The following is a 22,379-nucleotide window of genomic DNA, read 5'->3' as shown; positions in this document are numbered from 1 at the left end:
TCCATACACATATGAAACCGAACATACAACTATCTCTGGTTCAGTGAGATAACCAGAGATATTTTAGGACAAAGGCAGGGAGTGCCATGGGGCGGCTGTACTAGTGATGCTCTGGTTGATGTACGACCATCACCTACAAGAGAGATTGAGAGATTGAGGGTTCAGAGCATGCCATGGGGCGGCCGTTCATCCAGCGAGACGAACGACGCCGACGCATCTAGGGACTATGCCGGAAGCGGGAGGCACGATCCGGGCGGCAGCGAATGGGGCGTCGGCCGCTCTGCGTTTTCTCCTTATCTGTTCGAGCGTGGGAAACAAAAAGGGGCGTGAGGGCCGAAGCTGTATGTTTTGCGGGATTTCTCGTTTTAGAGCAATTCGGAGCAATAGACCTCTTTGTATTACGGATGGGCACTTCCGTGGGAGTAATTTCAGCCTGAAATTTGGTTTCAATACAGACTGCCAATTCAGTGTCCAGCCAAACAGGTGAATTGAAAGTTTACCAATACGAAATCCAATTCAAGGGCCCCAATTGGGAGATCCAAACACAACGTTCGTGAAGTTGGGGAAAATTAACCATTAGTGTCACCAGTAAATGGATATCCATTCGATTTTTCCTATGTCACGCAACCTAGACCTTTCCCACCAAAACAAATTCTATTCTTGAAGCCAGTTGAAAAACAAACATAATAAATTGCTTAACTGTGAAGCTGCAACTATACTGCTTTAAAGTGAATTTGAGGGAATAGAGTCAATTTAATTGGACTGAGGCAGTCTCATACTTTCAAAACAACAATACTACCTTGAGCCGTGCAAAGCCACACCTAAGAGCATTTTCAATAGAAGATGTAAATTTGAAGATGTAAAACAGGAGATGTAAAAATTTACATCTCCAAAAAATGTTTTTTACATCTTCAAAAAGAGGCAACTCCAACAGAAGATATATATTGGAGATGTAAAACAACAACTCCAATAGATGGTGTAAATGAAAATGTAAAACTATACTTCAACTAGCACTTCATTTGAAACATATAATTCAAACATAGCAAATTCAACTACTACTTCATTTCAGCATAATAACTAAACATAGTTCTAATTAAAAACATAAATTAAAGGACGACTACTACTCGTTCGAGCTACTACATTCATCAAGTTACTAGTAGTAGTTGAGTTTGCTATGTTTTTATTAATTAGAACTATGTTTAATTATGTTTGAAATGAAGTAGCAGTTGAATTTGTTATGTTTGAAGTATAGATTTCAAATGAAATAGTAGTTGAAGTATAGTTTTACATCTCCATTTGCATCTTCTATTGGAGTTGCTCTTTTACATCGTCAATATACATCTTCTGTTGGAGTTGGCACTTTTGGAGATGCAAAAGGCACTTTTTAGAGATGCAAATTTACATCTCCTGTTTTACACCTTCAAATTTGCATCTTCTATTGGAGTAGTTTAGCTAAACATGCTTTTAGTAACATATCTTCAGCCTTTTGGGATTCTTACTTCCTTGACTTCATTTTTCAATTCTTGTATTATTTGAGGAATAAAGTCTGGTTATTGTAAAAAAAAAGAAGGGGAGCCTTGGCGCAGTGGTAAAGCTGCTGCCTTGTGACCATAAGGTCATGGGTTCAAGTCCTGGAAACAGCCTCTTACAGAAATGTAGGGAAAGGCTGTGTACTATAGACCCAAAGTGGTCGGACCCTTCCCTGGACCCTGCGCAAGCGGGAGCTACATGCACCAGGTTGCCCTTTTTTTTTATTGTAAAAAAAAGAAGAAGCCACACCTAATGTAGGAGTAGCACACAACAGGCACATGGTAAGAGGAAGTTGATTTTCCACCGGTGCATATACTCATACACACAAACACATATACTCATACCTATGAGCACATACATACATATCCCTATAAACATATTCGAGAGATTGAGCCAACACATTTTAAGATTGATGAAGTCATTACACATGACGGAAACATCGTCTCCCACTGAAACAAACATCGTCGAAGAGCCTCAAATAAATCCAGGAAAAAAGAACACCAATGTCAGGTCTAAAACTTAAAAACCTTGGTGGCCTTTTATTCATTTATAGTGGATATTTGTGATCTTTCTTTTTCCTGACAGGTGGGTGTTTGTAACTTGAAGTAGCTTTTGATTGGCTAAAATGAATGACACCATAAAATTCATCAAAATGAGCTATTAATGATTTCGAGCTAAATAACTGAACATTGTGTGAATTGGGACATGGATTGCCAACGTACCTGAGTACCTGATCAGATTCAGAGCAAAAACAGTTGCCTACTGCATCCACCCAAATTACATCCGTATCTAGACAAATCTAAGACAAGTAATTTGGGACGGAGGTAATATTTACCTGTAGATGAGAATCTGTGCAAGTCTTTTTTTTTTTGCTAGTATCATTCATTCCTGAAACAATCAATAGTTTTGACTTTTGAATACTTTATTATCTGGGCACTACTCCGTTATCTGAAAAGCAAACTTATTCAGTCTCATGATATTTGCTTCATCCTTTGCACAAGAATGCTACACCTACCTTTGAGAAGGAAAACAGCTGAACAACAACTTCCAACCCCATTGTGCAGTCCCACGAAAGAAAAGAAAACAGAAGGGCCTGCCGTAGCAAAAACAGATGAATCGACATGTTCTGTCTACTAGTAGTCTTCAGCCGTCAAGGAAACGAGCAAACTCCGTGGGCTTGAGCGTGCGTCTCACGTCCTCCCAGTTGTCCACCAGGTCCGGGAGTGGGCTTGTGTGGATCTTGACGTGCCTGCTGGACAGCCTCCTCACCGGGAGCCCCAGGAACTCCTGCACCCGAGACAGCGCCTGCAAACCAAACCATTCCAACAACAATGCTTCGTCACCCACTTACCCCGATGGATGATACTCCCTTCATTCCAAATTATAGTGCTTCCTCTATTCCCGTGCTTCAACTTTGACCATAAATTTAACCAACGAGACCGACTGCGGCGGGAGCAAAAGTTATACCAGTGAATTCGTTGGTTAAATTTATGGTCAAAGTTGGACCTCAGGAAGCGCGGGCACACTATATTTTGAAATGAAGGGAGTATATGATATGATATGATTGATATGGCCGGGGAGCTTACATTGTTGTCGCGGATTAAGTCCTCGTAGTAGAGGATCATGTGGCGCGTGGCGCGGAAGCGGCGCAGGCAGGCGTCCATGGACTGCTCCGCGCTTCTCATGCTTGGGATCAGAGATGACACGTCCACCTCCGGTTTGAACCTCGCTAGGATCTCAGCCTGCATGCACACCACATAATGGACAAGAGCTTTACTCTCTTCTTTCACTCTAGGCAACAAGAACAGATGAATGGATCTGAGATGATTGCATGCGAGAGTCACCTCCTCTTGTGAGTGCACATGCGCTTTGTGGGTGCCGTTCAACTGCTTCTCCTTTTTGTCATGGTCGTTCGCTAACACAGAGACGAGCCTCCTTAATGTATTCCTCCTGAAGAGAAATATCACCATCACACCCTTTTTGATCAAATAATCCACAATCTCATCTGGATAATCCATAAGACCCTGCAAACACATGCACGCACCAATTCATAAACTCCCTATTTTATACTCTATCTATTACTACAATCATTCTACCTAAAACTACTTTTGTTTGGCAATCTATATATATATTTGCACCTAAACTTTGTCGGTTTAATAGCAACAGCAGTATAAGATAGCTGTTAAATAACTGAATGATGGTGTACCTGATTTAGCATCCACTTCAATCCAAATGCAGCCGTGCATTCATTTTTTGCTGCGCTGGTGCGCCAATCCAAATCATACAGCTTGTCAAGAGTCCACAAGATCGACGCAATATCCTCTCTGCGCTCCCTCACCGAGAAGATTTCACCATTTGAGCTCACATTGGGGTGGCTGTTGAGCAGAGTCTCAAACCACCCACTGCCTGATCTTTGCATAGATATAATGACGAGGAAACGGACCGGGGTACATGCGCATTCTCCCCTACGATTTTAACAACATGAATGGATCAGAAAGAGTCAAAAACAGAAAACACAACATGTAAATATGCACTGCATTGCTCTACAAAAACAGGGTCAGGTACAGAAGCGAGGCAATCTGTCTGTGTACAGAGGAAGTTTTACGACAAAAGTTACCTGTCGTAACTCATAGGTCTTGGAAAGTGCACATACTGCATCTGATCATATGGAATTTCTGAAGGTCTTTTGCATAGAACGTTTGTTCGTTCTTCTGCTCCGTTCATTTCTTCTTCATTTTCTAAGGCTATTTGAGTGAAGGAGAAGTAGCAGGCATACAAACCAAATAGTGCAATGAAGAAGACAAGCATTGATCGTACAGGAAACAACGTTCCCTTTGAGCTTTTAGATGAGTACACGATCTGCAAATATGTACATATGAAATTCAGTGATCACATGATGCAAAAAATGAACAGGTCGAACAAAAAAATGAAATATATTCCCGTTATGTTACCATTTTTGCTTGCAACATTTATGCTGCATCAACTGAATGTTAATTGGTTTCCACATTTGCGCCAAGAAGTCTTCGTCCTCATTGAGAACACGGCTGACGCCACTGCACTGCAGGTCATTCACAGGATTAGTAAGTTAGGTCTTCAGCTAGATATACAGATATTGCGGTTTTAGATGTTTATTTCTAGCAAATGAAAGGAACTACTAGTGCAATGATCTTTTTATGGCCCCTAATTGTTACGGCATTAGAAAACATGTTTCTGCTGACAACACTTTTTCTCTCGAACACTTTCTGCTTACAACAATCGGAAAGAGTCATATGATGATTCAGGACAAAAAGAGCAAAGTACACTAAGAAAATCGTGGGTGACGCTGTACCATTGATTGATTGTGAATGATTTGCCTATATTGTTGAAGAATAATCAGTGCAGGCTTGATTGCGCAAGCAACAACCTAAGCAGGAGCATCATTTTCATTTACAAGTACAAGCTGCTCAGCAGGAGAACAAAAAGAGCAGCAACAGCAGCAGCAGCAACAACAGCAGCAGCAGCAGCAGCAGCAAACGGCTAGACGCAACACACGGCAGTAACTGCTGAATTCTTGTGCCAAGAATTGGACAGAATGCTCGATCAACCGCAAGACAGGCGAGAACCTCATCAATGAAGTATGACTTCACTTGTTTTACCTGATGACCGATGACTCTGCTTCCAGTGCGGCTGGCGGAAGATATAATCTTGTCTGTCGGTTCTGCTCTCAGAATTGGAGGAGAAGGTGGCTTGGAATCCGGAGGGAGAGAAAAAGTGTGAGAGAGCGTTGCCGAGTTTGTTTGCTTGGAACTACTAGACTAGAGAGAAAAGAAAGCGCAGAGGAAGGGAAGTGTCAGTGGAGCAGCAGATATGACAGTTTGGAAGCAGCCAAACGGAAATGGCTATGTGTGTAACTGGGACTGCCAGTGTGCAGAGAAAGAGAGACCATATGGACGGGTGGTACTATGACGCAATTTCAGGGGAAATCACCTACCGCGCTATCTGTGTGTGAGAGAGACAAACGCATGCCTCCTAAATTGTGTGAAACACCAACCGCACAAACACTCGTATAGTATGAGCGCTTCATATGACACAACTGAAGACTAAATTTATAAATTATCTAAGAAAATTGAGCACGCCCAAAGCGTTGCTTTTTTAGTACGATCACCTCAATGATGAGTGACAAACAAGTTTATCTCCATGCATAGGTTCAATTTATTTTCAAATGTGTATTTTATTTGTCAACAGTTTTATGATAGTTTTAATAGTATAGCCAATCGATGGCTATATGCCACTGCCATCTCATTTACATCTATCATTTTTTTACACTCAATCCTCATTGGATTGGCACATGATTGAATCAACAAACCTAAACTGTTTATTTCCTTTTTGGTTACTTACCACGTACACCACCTTGTGACCATTCACATCTACTAGCTAAATGCCCATGCTTTGCAACGGGAATAGAAAGCCATGAGTAGAAATATTCATTCATTCGAGGAACAACGAACATCAATGTTTTGCACACCCATTGAATAAAACATGTTAACAGTGCTTGGCGATATGCCATGTAAATAGCATATATGAAGCACACAAAAGAGGTTACCCTGTTTTTAGAGGGACGGATTGATCAGTACCAACATGGATGGAAACTTAACGCCTTTTGAGAATTAACCCACAAATTTTCTCCAAGCAAATAACACATTTTATTATAAATTTCCAATTAACATGAAAACGACACAACTATATGCAACCGAAACAACTTTTGCAGGAACAAAAGCAGATAATGGTAAAATAGTTTGATAGCCAAATACATATAGTTAGAACACAAATGAAGTTTGCAACCAGTAAATGGAAAAGAGTACATAGGAGCATCGGACGCGGTAATGCCATTCGATATGTATAACAATAACTAATTTGACAGTTTTAGGATCTGAAAGACATAGCAGAACATATGCACAGAAGAGACTTGGACAGAAAATTGCAACTTTCACACTGCAGGATTATATAACCTTCAATCTAAAAAAAGGATTATAACCTTCAAGCTGTAGTTTATATGGTACGCATCTTGCTAGCAGGAGCAAGATCAAATTGTAGCTAATAAAGCAATGTTGTAAATTAATTATGCAATAAAAAAACAAGTGTCAGGGTGGTACCTTCATGCATCTTGCTAGTAAGCTCAGGATCAAACTGTAACTCATCGCAGAGATTTTGGAGGAACAGTGCTTTCCTAGGAGCTGCAGCGAAATCAATATTAAAGGATTTTGCAAGCCCCTTTCTATATGACGAGATGATTACTTCTGCTTTGTGCTTCCCCAATCCAAATATATTTCTCACATCTTTCAAAGGAATACGCTGCGATTTTTAATCACACAAATATTTACGTTATTAATATACTAACGAATAAAACTTTTCAATGGACATACGACATGAGGCAAAATATAAACTGCGGAAGACCATGTATCATGTCTTTAGAGTCTCATGGTCATACCCAACTAATGAACTCTTGAAAAAATAGGGCAACTCATATCTTATACACCATTAAAGAATATATAGCAAAAATATTTGATCAATGTCTATATGTGTAAGTTTATTGTTCCGTGCAACGCACGGGCATCCCGTTACACAGATACCTCATACCTATGGTAGCATCCCACAGCTGAAGAAGTTTATTCGGGCAACACTGCATATTCTTTTCATATCCAAGTCTGATCTTAATATGTTATACATCCCACCTGTCACAAAGAAAACTGAGGGTTCAGAAATCTTCCGAATAGAAAAAAAAGCATCCCCATTGATTTTAACATGAAAATTTCTTGGGCATACTACAAATCTATATAAGGATGCTTACAAAAAAAGTGACCATGATCAACTCTAATTCTGAGTATTCACATTGAATATATAAGTGTTGCTAATCTCCTGTATTTGAGAGCTAGATACGGTAGTAATCTCCTCTGAATTTGCACATAACACAACTTGTACATTGCACACACAGATTTGCAGCATACATTGCACCAGAAACATCACACGCAGTGGCCTGCTACCCCGCAAAATGTATTCATCACACACGTTAGCCTGCTGCATTACTAATTGCTGAAGCTGATGATCACAATCAACAAGAACAAGACAAAATCATGAAAAAGAGGGTCGAGGTAGTGAGTCATCAGGTCTAATCGTGCTCTGGCGGGGAGCCGGCGGCCGGGAAGAGGAGCAAGACCCTGGCGGCGGTGTTGAGGAGGAGAAGGATCCCGGTGACGGCGCACTACGGTACGCGGCGACGAAGAACCGGGCGCCACGGATCCCGGCGGCGGTGCGAGGAGGTGGGGAAGCTGTCGCGGCCGGCGGCGCCTCGCACCGCGGCTCCCTCCTCCGCTTCCCGGCACAAGAGATCCACCGGCGGCACGCCATCGCCGCGATGCCACCCGCCTGGCCACCAGATTTTTCGTCCGCGCGCGTTTCGCAACGGAGCGGAGCAGGGTTATGTGGGCCCGGCCGCCACGCCCTGAGGCGGCAGCGACTGTTCCTGCTGCGCGCGACGCGACCGCTCACTCTGGTTGTCGGTTGGTGAAGTTTGGCCATTTCTGCCGACACTGCCCGTGATCTCCTTCTCCTGGCTCTCTCTACTCTGTTTTAAGGGCATCCGGACTGAACAAATTTGGCCCGTTAGTGCGTGTCCATTTTAACTCTCTATTTTTCTGTTTACAAGCCGTGTCTTTCATTTTTTTTACTCCCTCCTTTCCTAAATACTTGTCTTTCTAGACATTTCAACAAGTGACTACATACAAAGCAAAATGAGTGAATCTACGCTTTAAAATATGTCTACATACATCCGTATGTAGTAGTCATTTGAAATGTCTAGAAAGACAAATATTTAAAAACGGAGGAAGTATATCGGATCACATACATATGATCAATGAAGAAGAAGAGATAGAAAAAGATAATAATAAATAAATGCTTTGTGGTGGGCCTAATTTTGTGTGACTGCGCAGGTCCAGTGACCAGACATGTTTGGGCACTTTTCATACTCATTTCATATATGAAATGAATATAAGGGGCATTTAAAAAGACTTTGAGGGGTTTGATTAGGTTAATTTTTTTGTTTCTCTCTTCTATCCGATTAGTGATCCGTGCGTCCATCTAGTTAATTTGAGAAGCCCGTTTGTAGATGCTCTAAGCAACCAATGGCAACGGGACGGTGTTCTGCATGTGGGCCCTGCCACCACACAATGAGGCGGCAGCATTGTTTCTGCTGGGCGCGACGCGACAGCACTGCGAGCTGTCGGTTGGTGGCTTTTGTCCAGTTGTGCCGACACTTCTCTCATAATACATGACGTTTTTTTTTTGCGGGAGATAATACACGACGTTCGTTTCTTTATATGAGGCAGGAAGTGCCTCATTTTGCGCAGCCGCCCGCTCACTCCTCTCGTCTCTGCTCTTTACTTTCCCTAGCACACTGAGAAAAACAGCTCAAATAGCTTATTTGATCATGATTTTGAGCGATTTGAAGGCCGATTCAGAAGAAGTATTAGTTGAAGAAAAGATAGATCAAGGTAAGATCTATTCATTTTTGTTGGTTTCGTTCACATGCATGATGTTTTTGTTCTGTTTGATTAGTTTCTAAGTATGTATTCTCTGTTGTTTTAGGCATGATTTCATCACTTTGTGGAGTCATTTGAAGCTTATGGAGTAGGATTTGCCGTGCGAAGTGAACTACGAAGTTGAAGATCAAGGTACAAGCTTTGCGATACATGGATTTGCTTGTGCATGCACGGTGGAAATTAGTTAGTCTTTTAGCCCATCATTATCTATGTGATGTTTACTGCTTAGAAGTTAGAAAAGTTTTCAAATGACGTATGTTGCATTTTTTTGTGGAGTAACGTATGTTGCATTTATAGCCATTCTTTTCACATGAGTAAGTTGAAGATGTTGTAGATCAATGTTAGCTGTATCCATTACTAGTAATTTTTTTGACAAGCAAGATGTTGTTACTTTTGTCATTAAGTCGTAATTAGTACTTCTGTTGAACGTTTAGGTTGGGTTAGAGCCAAAACTTGGACAACAAATATTTGACAGTATTGTAGATCACGTTAGGCCTTTCAAATGCATTAATGTAGTTTGACATGCGAAAAGTTCTTAATATGCTAATTAAGAAAAAGTTTGTACTGTAATTGGTCATTGCATGATTAAATGTGATGCTATTTCATGTGGTATGTTTATTAATAATTTTTATAGTCAGGAAACCGTAGGTCTATTTTTTTATGTCGCAATAATCTAAGTTTTGTATATTAAGATTAGATGCTAATATCCTTAATGATGTATGTAATTAGGTAAAAAATATCATCTGAGTAGCAAACAATGAGGAGATGGTGTGATTGAAAAAATTGTGTTTCGATCTTTGATGTCCCTTTTGAGGTGATGATCACATACATGCAAAGTGCCATTTTGATGCTTTTGATAGCAAAAAAAATCCGTGTCTAATATTTATGTTCATGTGATAATAGGTTGATCTCCATTGATATATTACTGGTGATATGTTCATGCTGACGGATTTTTTTTGAACTATTGTGGCGCTTAATTTTATTCGGAACAACATCCAAATTGAAGCTGAGGTATAAATGAGACTGTGTAATTTTGTATATATTTTTTATATTGATTTACTATTGTGAATGATGTTACTGCTGGTGCAAATATTTCTAGCAAAAATACGGTTATTTGTTTAGTCATATGATATTTAAATGTTATCATCATACTATTATGTTTAAGGTCCAACCAAATGATACTAAAAAAAGTCGACTGTTTTCTAATGAAAATATGTTATTAAAATGTATTCTCATTTCATTAGTTGTAATAAACTATTTTTATTGGATGATATGAAAATGTTATTAAAATCAAAATATACTAAAAGTTTTAATCGTATCTTATTAAAGTGTTATGATCGTATTATTATGTTTAGAGTCGAACCGAGTGATATTACAAAAGCAAAAAAAAATCAAAATTTGGAAAATGTTCAGAATTCCAAAATTCTGTTGCTATTTTGAAAAAATATTTGGAACTTGAAAAAAGTTTCCCATTTTTCCAAAAATAAATTACTGTTTTATAAAATTGTTTGAGATTTCTAAAATGTTTCCTATTTTTTGAAAAGAATTACTGTTTTGCAAAATTGTTCGAGATTTCTAAAGAAAAATGGTATTTTAAAAATATTCCAAATTCAAAAAATAATCTTGGTTTAGTGAATTTTTCACAATTCAAAATAATGTTCGCGTATAAAAGATACACATTTTCGAAAAATATTATGAATTGTCATCAAATGTTCATATTTTAAAAAAAATCACAAATTCAAATAATTTCCATGTTTTTATAATAAAATTTGGTGTTTTCTAAAAATGTTTTTGAATTTTTAAATATTGGTGTTTTTAAAAAATGTTTGTGAATTTTTAAAGATGTTTCTGTTTCAAATATTGTTCGCATTTTTTCTGAAAGTGTACATGGTTTTCAAGAGCATCTTTAGGATTTTAAATATGGTTCATGTTTTCTAAAATATTCAAAAACTTCATACCTTAAAATCTCCTCAATTGAAAGGAAAATTAGATTGAATAATTCATGGGTCTTCTCTGGCGTACGTTGACGTAACAAAACTCTTAAATGCGATCAATGAATGTAAAAAAAATCACAGATTGGTCACTTCAAACCTAGCGAAACCGAGAAGCTAAATGTTTCTTTTTCACGTGCACACAGAGTTTTACTTGCACATATAATTCTAATTAGCTTTAAATGCATATTATTTTCCCCTGTTGCAACGCACGGGCATATGTGCTAGTTATTTCAAATGTAAATATGGATATAAAAATGGTCTTCCCTTTTATTATATTTAAAGTTTTAATCAGCTAATAATAAAATATTCGGTTACTAATTATTTGAAATGTAAATATAGATTAATGATGGCGGCGTTGTTGCACCCATCTATTTTGACAATATAGTGATAATACGTTCCATAAGTATAAGGGAGTCCTTGATCACCAAATTGGAAGGTAAAGTCACTTTTATCCGAGACAAAATTTCGCATTATTCATTAGGAATTAACAATCTAAAATAAATGGCATCACTTGTCCAATAGTCAACATCCATCAATTCACCATCATAAAATTAGACGTACAAAGGAACAAGATACAACATCATTCATCGACATCACATACTGATATGTGGACTTTACAACCAGTAGCAATATTTCCATGGCATGTGCTTCTACCTTGTAACGCTGTCCTCCTAATCTGCACCTTTGGTTCCTTCCATTACTTGTGCTTGTCAAAGAAATGTGCCTTTTCCAACCTGGATCTTTCGATCAAATGATTTTTTTGTCGAAAAGGACCAGGTGCCCAACACAATTGTCAAAAAGGACTACCTATAGATGAAATTGACAAAAGAGACCCCCGGTCATGGCGGCAAGCGCGACAGGCGACACGTGACACCTGCCGCTAAGGATGGCAATGGATCGGGTTCGGCTCGGGTTGAACAATATCATATCCATACCCAAATCCATGAAGACATTATGTGCCCATCCACACAAAAAATCCATGGGCGAAAAATTATGTCCATGTCCAAACCCGACGAATATCCATCGGGTATGGATAACCATCGGGTTGTCGCAACACATATACATAAGAAGTAGCACAACATTCACATAAGCTCTCAAATTCTCACAAAATGACAAAGCACAAGTGCATAACATCAAATAAGCTCTTAAATTCTCACAAAATGACATAGGACAAGTGAACATCACCAACAAAGCTCTCCGATTCTCATAATGACATAACATCAAATAAACCTAAGTACACAATTCTCTGTCCTTGTAGAATGACATAGCAATAACACAACATCATTTCTCGATCTCGATTTCTCATAAAATGGCATAACACAATGTCAAGCAAGCACATGTACCACCATATGTAGAGAGGTAAAGTCTAGCGGCATCTAGGTCTGCGGGAGGAGGAAGTCGAGGTGATGGAGATGACGCTTAATTGCGAGTCATTTACCGAGGATATAGAAGAATGAGAAGAGGCACAAAAGTTACGATGGGAACTGGGGAGGGATCGCATAGTTTCTTTTTTACTTTTTATAAAGGAAAAATACATTGAAAGATGGGATAGTGGGGATCATCGAATTTTGCCACGCATGTCATACTATCGGGTCGGGTTCGGGTATATCCATGGATACATAATTATATCCATGCCCTACCCATGATTAATCGGGTCGGGTTTGGGTTCTGCCCATGGACGTAAAAATGTACTCAAACCCTACCCATTCGGGTCAGGTATCCGCAGGTATCCATGTCCATGGATAAAATTGCGGGCCCTGCCGCCACACATTGAGGCGACCAACATCGTATAACATGTTTCCGTGTTGGGACGTAACGGGGTCGGACAGGTGAGCCCTGCCGCCACGGTACAAGGCAGCCTGTACTGCTGCTGTCGCCCGGTTGCCGACACGACATATGCATGCCCGACGAGGCGGTGGGCCATGCCACCACTCCATGAGGCGGCCGCATTGTTTGTGATGCTTACCAGCCGACAGCATCTGTTGTTGCTTCGGGATTTTTTGTTGAAAAGGACCCTCTCGCCAACACAATTGACAAAATGACTACCTACAGATCAAATTGACAAAAAAGACCCCCTCAACGGTGGCGGCAGGCGCGGCGATCGACGCGTGGCTCCTGCTGCCATGCTCGGAGGCGGCGGGACCGGCCGCCATGCGTTGAGGCAGCCGACCATCTATTACGTAATTTCCAGCGCGCCGGTGCCGGGACGGAACGGGGCCGGGCATGTGGGCCCTGCCTCCACTCGACGAGGCGGATGACACTGCTGTTGCTGCGCGCTAGCCAACAGCACTTGCTGCATGCGCGACGAGGAGGTGGGCCACGCTACCACTCCTCGAGGCATCCGTGCTGTTGCTGCTGCTCGCGGCGCGACAACTTCGGTGTGGAAGACGGCGATGATTCCCACACGCGGATGACGCTGATTTCCACGGGAGGGAATCCGATGCTGTGCGGTAGGTGAATTTTTGACGTCTCGTGCCGACACTCTGTGGTGCTTCTCTGCACTCTCTTTGCTTCCCTGCATACACTCTCCACTCCACTCCGTCTGGTTCGCATGCTGCTCGGCGGGAATCGTTTTTGGCAGTGATTCCGCTATGATGCTGCCCGTTGTTTGATAATTGCCACTGCTTTCTATGCAGACAACACCGATCAAAAGCAGTGCGTGATTCCCGCCTAAAGTTGTATTCATCGGTTGCTGCGACCGACGCGAGAACACCGAGGCACACTATGCCGACACTGGTAGCACTGTTTTGAATCATGCGTATTTCCCACCTAATTTTTTTTGTTCGTGCCTATTTTCTCGCCATCATTTCGTGAGGCCAAGGCAGCAGAAGAAGCTGGCGATGGAAAAGAAAAATATCCACGCTAGACTCAGTAGATACTTGTGGTAGTATTTTAAATTTTGCAACCATTTGTATCTTAATTTCGGTAGTTTAATGTAGCTTTATTTCATTAGTTACATGTAGCATTATTTCTTTTTTTTTTGAGGGGAAAGATTGCAATTATATTAAAATATCATCACAGTCATTACAATCAGATTGCACCAGCAACGCCAAAACTAGTGGTAGTTGGCCCATATGGACAGCCCCCTACCACTGCTCTGGGTTAGTCTGGCTAACTCATGAGCAACTTTGTTGCCATCTCTCCCAATCTTTCGAAAGACAATGTTTGAACTATCTTGAATAAGATCCCTAATCACAATATGATGCTCTCTCCAAGCTGCAAGAGGGGTTGCAGGGGACAGAATGTTCAAAATAACTGCAGCACAATCAGATTCTATGATGATCTTATCATTTCCCAAGTCAAGAGCAGCCTTCAGCCCAGTGACACACGCACAAACTTCAGCCTCTTCAGCACTTGCACAGGGATGGAGTTTTACGCCCTCTGCTCTAACAAGTCTGCCCATGAAGTCTCTTATAATGTACCCAGCACTAGATTCACCCGAAATGGCCACAAACACAACATCTGTGTTTACTTTCAGCCATCCCACAGGAGGTCTAGTCCAACTAGACATACCAGCATGGCTTGGACCAGGTTTGGTCAACACCGACCTATGACACTTCTGCGGAGAAGGCGCAACAACCGGCTTCTTTCCTTTATCATCAGTAGCGAGGCATTCACCCCAAAAAGAAACAGAAAAGTTTTGCAGGAATCTAACCGAGTCTAAAATGGAGATCTTCCCTTGGTTGTGGACCACATCATTTCGGAGGAACCAAGCACGCCAGAACACAAGAAGCACCAAATCACGCTGCCTTGGTTTGATTTTTGCAAGGAGGATTAGAAGCCAGTCAGGCCCATTGTAAATAAAAACCCTTTCCCCAGGAAGATCCCACACCCCTCGCAACTGATCTCTTAAGGCATGGGCTTTGGTACATTCCACCACAGCATGAAAACTGTTCTCGTCTGCCATACCACAAATATTGCACGTACTATCAATCTCCAGATTCCTTTTGCATTTATTCTGCTTTGTAGCAAGATTATCACAGGCCAACCTCCAACCAAAGGACCGGACCTTGTTTGGGATATCAGCATTCCACACCAACTTTCACATATTCCTGTCCCCCTTTGGAGCAGCGCTACTTCCGGTTAGGTTGTTATTATAGTGCTTCAAATTATATGCAAGCTTGTACGCACTACGGACAGAGAAATGCCCGGACGTTTCATAGTGCCATGCTGGAGTATCCTCCATCTCATGTATCGGAATCTTTATCTTTAAGATCACCTCCACATCATTTGGCTAAAACACCTGTCTCACCAACTCCTCATTCCATTCCTTTCTCTCAGGTAAGAAGAGATCACACACTCTGTGAATCCTAGACCGTTTCCTACTGCCAAGAATTTTTAGGGACGGTTCTGTAGGAATCCAATTGTCCCTCCAAATACGGATACAATTACCATTCCCAATCCTCCAGATTACTCCTTTCCTCAAAAGCTCCAAAGCAAATTCGATTCCCCTCCACGCTTGAGATGCTTCACCAGAAAACACTGTATCAAGGACATTGCCGTTAGGGTAGTACCTTGCTTTGAAGAGTCGAGCACATAAACTCTCTGGCGACTGGATTAATCTCCAAGCCTGTCGCGCTAAGAGAGCCTGGTTGAAACAAACAGTGTCGCGGAAACTGATTCCTCCCTGAGATTTTGGTTTGATCAAGCATTCCCAAGAGGCCCAATGAACCCTCCTCTGTCCTTGCTCCTCCCCCCAGAAGAAACGCCTCATAAGTTTCATATAATCATCATGGAAACTCATCGGCATCTTAAACACACTCATCGTGTAAGTGGGAAGCGCTTGAGCAACGGATTTGATGAGAACCTCTTTTGCAGCCATGGCCATATATCTTTCATTCCAGTCAGATAGCCTTTTGTTGAACCTGTCGTTGATAGGCTGAAACTTCTCAGCCTTCATACGCCCTTCCGGTGTGGGTAGCCCCAGGTATTTCTCCTCGAAAGTACAATTTTGGACACTTAGAACCTCCTTCACTTCTTCCATCCTAGAAGCTGGGCACTCAGAATTGAACAGGAGGGAACATTTCTCATGGCTAACCAGTTGGCCAGTGCTCCTAACAAACACCTGAATCGCCTTATTTACCACTGAAGCTTGCTGACCATTAGCTTCAAAAAACAGGGTAATATCATCAGCAAAAAGTAAGTGAGATATCCCAGGGGCAGAACGAGCAATCTTTAGCTCTCTTAGTTCGCCCTTGTTTACCACATTCTTTAGTAATCTGGACAGACCATCAACGACAAAGAGGAACATGTAGGGAGAAAGAGGATTGCCCTGGCGTAAACCTCTAGAAGGGAAGAACTCCTCAGAAAGCTCCCCATTCACACTTATGGCATATCGGACAGAAGTAACACACGCCATGACCCAACTCACCCATCTAGGGTTGAACCCCAACTTAGTGAGCACACCCTTTAATTACTTCCAGTCCACACGGTCATAAGCTTTTGAGAGGTCCATCTTGAAAGCGCAGAACGAGTCACTTGAGTTCCTCCCCTTTTGGATGGCATGGAAGCATTCAAACGCGATAAGAGTGTTGTCACTAATGAGCCTTCCTGGGATGAAAGCGCTTTGCTCAATGCCAATAAGGTCGTCCAGGAGCGGTCTCAAGCGGTTCACTAAGCACTTCGACACCACTTTGTAAATAACATTGCATAAAGAGATTGGCCGAAAATCTTTTAACTCCACCGCTTGGTTAGTCTTGGGGATGAGAACAATAGTAGTAGTATTCAACTCACTCGGCATGACACCATCCGTAAAGAATTGCTTTATAGCTCCGACCACCTCTTCTTTTAGAACATCCCAGTTTTGCTGGTAAAAACGCGAGGGGAAACCGTCCGGCCCCGGGGATTTTAGCGGCCCAATCTGAAATAGGGCGTCGCTGATCTCTTTCACAGTAAACTCTTCCATTAATTTTTCATTCATCTCATTTGTAACCAAGGTCTCAAAATGATTCAGCAAGCCCGCAGGCTTCACATTTGAGTCTTCTGTAAACAGATCACAGAAAAACCCCTTTGCAATCGCTTTGATTTCTTCTTCATTGTTTGTGAACTGCCCATTAGCCTTCCAAAGTTTTTTGATCCTGTTCTTTCTGGCACGTCAAGAGGCCCTTCGCTAAAAATATTTGGTGTTTTGGTCGCCCTCACGAAGCCACGTAACTCTACTCCTTTGAAGGTAAAGAAGCTCTTCCCGCAATAACAATTCATCCATTTTTGCTGATAAGATCTTTATTTCCTGCTCATGTGTGTTATAGTCCTTCAACAGATCCGCTAGTTTCCCTCTACATTTGGCTATTTCTTTTGTAATAGAACCAATAGATTGGTTGCTCCAGGCTTTAAGAACTTCCATGATACAGTCCACCTTCTCAGTTAGGTGCTTGAGGTCTCGGACAGGGGCATGATGGTTCCAGGCATTCTCAATTATCCCAGCCAAGGCCTCCTCTCTTTCCCACATCACTTCGTAGCGACCTTTTTTCCTTTTCCTTGTCTTAAATTGCAACTTCTCTAGGCAGAGTAAAAGAGGACAGTGGTCAGATCTCGGCGACACAAGATGTTTGACGCACGCATCAGAGAAAATGTCCTGCCATTCAGGCGAAGCAACAGCTCTATCCAACCGCACTCGAACATTTTTATCCCCTAATTGATTGTTATTATACGTCCAGCCCACTCCTTTAAACCCAAGGTCATGCAGATTACATTCAGATAAAACTTCCCTGAAAGCTTTCATTAGGGGTTCACTCCTTTTTCTAGAGATATGTTCGCTTTGCCACATGGCCTCGTTAAAATCGCCGATCATGAGCCAAGGTTCACTAGCGTTTGATTTGATGCGTCTTAACAGATCCCACATACAATGCCGGTCCTGGGACCTGGGCTCACCATAAACAAAGGTTCCTCTCCATTTTATTTCACCAGAAACAGAAACTTTTACATCGACATGATGGATTCCGAAGTTTATTAACTCGACATCTACGGAATCATCCCAGAAGAGGGCTAGGCCTCCCCCTTCCCTTTCACAGAGACAATGATACTGTGCCTGAAGCCAATTCTACGCCCCACCCCCTCCACAAAATACTTGCCTTGCCTAGTTTCAGAGAGGAACACAATCTCCGGGCAGTGAACACACACAAGGCGTGTCAGCTCCTGAACTGTCCGGGGCCGCCCCAGTCCCCGGCAGTTCCAGGCCAAGATTTTCATGGCTCTTGACGGGCGCTATTACTCGCGCCCGTCAGTTTACTGGCAGCCCCTAGGCCGGCAGCTTCCCGACCACCCTTCTCAACCTTATAATGCTCTACCTCTACAGAACCCACATCTCTAGGCTTTTTGTTACTTGTGATTACATCATCGCTATTGCTCTCAGGTTCTACAGATAGAGGATCCTTGACTCTGTCCAGCCGCTTGCCGAGAACAGAAGCGGCGCCTCCTCCTTTACCAGAATGCATGTCCCCCTTATGGCCTCTCTTTCTCAGATATACTATGTTCTTGACCGTGTTTGGATGGTCCATCTCTTTAACGACCCCCTGCAGATTAACAAGATCCTCAACAACACGTTGGGCATCGTCAACGGAGCCTCCACCAGCACTAGTCTTTGGAGGGAGCTCCGGGACCAGCCCCACCGGTAAAGTTATTTCTTCAGGCTCAGGCGTCTTCTTGTCTTTTGCTCATTTCCATGCATTTGGACCAACACATTGGTCTGCATTTGCACCTTGTCTCCCTCCTTCTTTGTGTTGCCGGGGTTAGGTGCAGAAACCAAGGCAGCATCAGCGGTGCGAGAAGCATCCACCATGTTGTTCAGCAGACCCACAACAGCCGAGGCGCCAACTGGATCACTGGGAGATCCATCCCCCACATCAATGTTGTTGTCTGAACCCTTCCGGGGGGCATCGGTTTCCATTAGCTCACCCACTGAAAGGTGAGCAACATCTTCACTCACTTTCTCAACCGTATTCAACACCACATCCACACTTGGAGTGTTGATTTGAGAGTTGCAGTTTGGCTTTGGGGCACGCCAAGGAGAGGTAGCAGCCTGCGAGGGCTTTGGTTTCCCCATCTTATCGGCAAGGAACCAGGAACGGGGGTCATCAAAGTGCACTGGACGCACACTGATGTCCTTGGAATACCTCAGTTTTTTCTCATCATTAGGAAGATCACAACTGGCTTCCATATGCCCTAAGAAGCCGCAGAATAAACAGAAGTTTGGAAGTCTTTCATAGCGCAGGAAAACAATCACCTCTTCTCCAGTTATCTCGTCGGCCAGGGTGATCTCCTTTGGCAGAGCAGAGTACAAGGTGAGCAACACTCTCGCACGCAGAAATTTGTCGCAGATGTTGCCCCTCGCGTGCTGATTAACCAGCAGCATCTTCCCAACCTGTTCTCCTAGATTTCGGGCAAGTTCCTTTGTAAGGAGGTAAAAAGGAATACCCCGGAACTGAACCCAAATAGGAACATGAGAGAACACAACCGAAGCAGGGTCAGCCCCAGATTCCAAGCCTACAACCAAGAACGGGTCTCCCTTGTACTGCCATGGGCCACCCCTAATGACATGTTGTCGATCACCATCTTCTGAGAATTCTAGGACGAATTTACATCCTTCCTTTGCCGATATCTGATGATCGCCCAATGCCCCACGGATCTTCCAGACCCCTTTCATATGGTCAATCAACTGACGGGGGTTCACCATCAGCACAGACAAGAAGAGACCAACAGCCAGAAAAACGCGTCTGAACCGCTTCGCGAGCCCCCGATATGTTAATGATCAGGGTTTTCTTCACTGGATCCGCAGTAGAGAGGGCAAGCTCCTTACCCGGCCGGCGAATGGCTTCGCCGTTGTCTTGAGCGGCTGAGCTCCCAGCGGCCAACAGGGACCCTGACGCATCCCTCATGGACTTGGACACCATCCTTGGAGACACCAGGGAAGTCATCTTCAGATGGGCTTTAGATGTCGCCATCAGGCAATCGGTCGAACACCTGTAGTGCGTGGAGCAAAGGCTGGTGTGGCTTCCCAAGGAGAATGATGGAAAGCGCAGCACCAGCAGCCTCCTAAATAGCAGATCTTCCATGGGCTTGTAAATGCCCTCATTATTCTCCAAATAACTCCCAGAAGATGGAAACGAAAGTTTCTCCTCAAACTGAAACGTAACCCATATACGCTCCAGTTCATCATGGACTTTTAATTCAGAAAACGGAAGGGCCTCTGAAGGTGGATCACGACCTGGATTAGGTGGCTCCTTGTCTCCTTCCTCAGGGGAAGGCAATAGTTTGCCACTCACGATCTTCACTCGAAACCTCAGGAACAGGAGGCGGAGCTTTAGTTTCTGGATCTCCCGCAGAGATTTCCTAAAACGACTCTGGAGGGTGGGTGAAAGGGTGTGCTCTGGTTGGGGAAGGTTGCATAGAGGGGTCTCGAGGTTGGTTTTCGTAGGTTTCTGGGTTACAGGGACAAGCCATCGACGATTTCCATAGGAGGGTAGGAAATCGCCAATGGAGTCGCCTTTGGCGGGTTTCGGGAGGGGAACGGGCTGTCGCATGATTTTTCTCTACACGGTCCTACATGTAGCATTATTTCAATAGTACAATGTATCTTATTTTCAGTTGTACCGTGTCCAAATGTCTTATTTACCTTCTTTCCTTCTTTCTTTCTCTCCCCACTCGAAAACACTTTAACAATACAAACTAATTATCAAACATGGTGCAACGACTACAACATCAAATTAAGATCAAACATAATGCCCGTACAATAAGACAGTACAAACTAATAATGCAATTACATCTGAATTAAATGGTAGAGCTGAACTTAAAAACTAAAAATACAGCTTAAAAACTACATGAAGACATCATCGTCATCCTCTGTCGATGCAGAACTCTTGCCCTTCGACGATGCAGAACTCTTGGCCTTGGTACTCGGCGTGAAGATATGTCTTCATCATCACTGTCTGCGTTCCATCAAAAAATATTTTCTGCTGCAAACTTTAGGTATGATTCACCCTTACTCTGTTGCTTCATCCATCTTCCATGCAATCTGAGAAATTCTTTCTGTATCTCCTCAAAATTCCTGGAAGGCTACCCGCACCTACTTAATGCGTGAGCCAGCTCATTCAGTAGGGTGTCAGTATTGATGAGTTTGTCCCATGGAACAAATATGTTGTCTACCTTGAAATCGGCGACTAAATCCAGAAGACATTGAGACATATGAGGGTGAAAACTACGATCAAAAGAATATCTGGACATTTTGGCAAGACTACGAGACTACACTAGAATGCTTATCCAAGTTAGTGCCGAGGGTGTTTTATAGGTTGAGAATACAAACAGAGGCGGGAACTCGGAGGTGGGAAAATATGGCAGGAACTAGATAGCGGGAAACTATGGCGGGAACTAAGAAAGCGGGAAAATATGGCGGGAGATATAGGCGGGAAACTATGGTGGGAGATATAGGCGGGAAACGGCGGCGTGAGATAAACGCGGGAACTCAGAAGCGAGAAACTATGGCAGGAGATATACGCGGGAAACATTGTTGTCGCCTGGTCCAGTAGCGGTAGGTCCTCATACATAGATGTTTCTTACATACATCGGAAAGTCTAAAACTGACATAGGTAGATACAATAGGTTGCACACGTAGATAGATGAATCACCCTAGTCGATGATGGCCACCTGGCCTTTCCCGAGGACCAGAAAGCGTCAAGCGATTAGGTGGTCGAGTTACATGAAGACCGCAACCATACTCCCCATTGGCTTCCTATGTCTGCGACTCCTGCGTAGGTGCTGGAGTCTGGAATCCTTGTTGCGATCCTAATGCGTAATTGTAGGCGTATGGTTGTGACTCCTCATGGATAAAAGATGGGCCAATAACATCCCCTCCGAAGAAGTCTGTAACTAATGCTACAACCGTGTCGCCATGATCATGTGATGCTCCCCGGATGCGTGTGTTGAGGCCACGTTGGGTGTCCTCATCGTCCCATGTACGATCATGTATGTCCTACATAGAGAAACATTGTAAATAAATTGTTTGAGGATAATATATGATATCATTGTAAATGCATTAAAAATGTAAACATGACTACCTGATCAGTTCCCTCGCCCGTAGTGTGTGTCCATTGTTCGTCATAGTGGTTTATCTCTAGGACACGAGTCCCCTCCGGCATGGAGATCCCTCGCGTGGAGAGATACGGCTGAGATCCCTCACCTTGGGTGTATTCGCCATATCCTGCTTACGCACATGGGTTCGGGGAAAGAGTCTGCTCGGGCATCGAATCCAAACCCGTGCCATGGTCCTGAGATGTCTGCCCATGACGAA

At 42.9% G+C, this 22,379-nt stretch overlaps 1 protein-coding gene and 1 long non-coding RNA gene across 11 annotated transcripts; one reads left to right on the top strand and one right to left on the bottom strand.

Annotated features, from left to right (window-relative positions):
• Positions 1-2,431: 2,431 nt before the first annotated feature.
• LOC123054981 (nodulation protein H) lies at positions 2,432-8,095 on the bottom strand. 7 transcript variants are annotated; one of them, XM_044478879.1, is made up of 9 exons: positions 7,358-8,095; positions 7,147-7,241; positions 6,663-6,861; positions 4,482-4,588; positions 4,148-4,389; positions 3,737-3,995; positions 3,375-3,554; positions 3,117-3,272; positions 2,432-2,835 (listed from the first exon to the last, which is right to left on the bottom strand). In XM_044478879.1, exons 4-9 carry the CDS (start codon positions 4,497-4,499, stop codon positions 2,674-2,676), a joined length of 1,017 nt encoding a protein of 338 aa, XP_044334814.1. In that variant the 5' UTR covers positions 4,500-4,588; positions 6,663-6,861; positions 7,147-7,241; positions 7,358-8,095; the 3' UTR covers positions 2,432-2,673. The 7 variants fall into 7 exon arrangements, with proteins under 7 accessions (XP_044334814.1, XP_044334818.1, XP_044334804.1 ...); XM_044478883.1 differs by having other exon boundaries at positions 6,663-6,743; XM_044478869.1 differs by having other exon boundaries at positions 7,147-8,095.
• A 787-nt stretch (positions 8,096-8,882) lies between these two features.
• Positions 8,883-22,131, top strand: LOC123054968 (uncharacterized). Of its 4 annotated transcripts, none has more exons than XR_006426427.1 (4): positions 8,883-9,056; positions 9,151-9,236; positions 10,008-13,548; positions 13,735-22,131. It is a non-coding gene; the product is annotated as an uncharacterized lncRNA (long non-coding RNA). The 4 variants fall into 4 exon arrangements; XR_006426425.1 differs by adding an exon at positions 9,834-9,918 and having other exon boundaries at positions 8,885-9,056; positions 10,008-22,131; XR_006426434.1 differs by having other exon boundaries at positions 8,887-9,056; positions 10,008-10,115; positions 11,438-22,131.
• Positions 22,132-22,379: the final 248 nt, after the last annotated feature.

Source organism: Triticum aestivum, chromosome 1A (assembly GCF_018294505.1).
Source record: "Triticum aestivum cultivar Chinese Spring chromosome 1A, IWGSC CS RefSeq v2.1, whole genome shotgun sequence".
NCBI lineage: Eukaryota > Viridiplantae > Streptophyta > Magnoliopsida > Poales > Poaceae > Triticum > Triticum aestivum.
Note: the sequence above shows the minus strand (reverse complement) of the source record. Positions and strands in the feature narration are given on the sequence as shown.

Excerpts from the sequence above, each read along its gene's own strand:
- LOC123054981 (XM_044478869.1), bottom strand. Across the intron at positions 3,996-4,147 it reads AGACCTATGAGTTACGACAG|GGGAGAATGCGCATGTACCC; the intron begins GTAACTTTTGTC and ends TTAAAATCGTAG. Across the intron at positions 3,273-3,374 it reads ATGTGCACTCACAAGAGGAG|GCTGAGATCCTAGCGAGGTT; the intron begins GTGACTCTCGCA and ends GTGTGCATGCAG.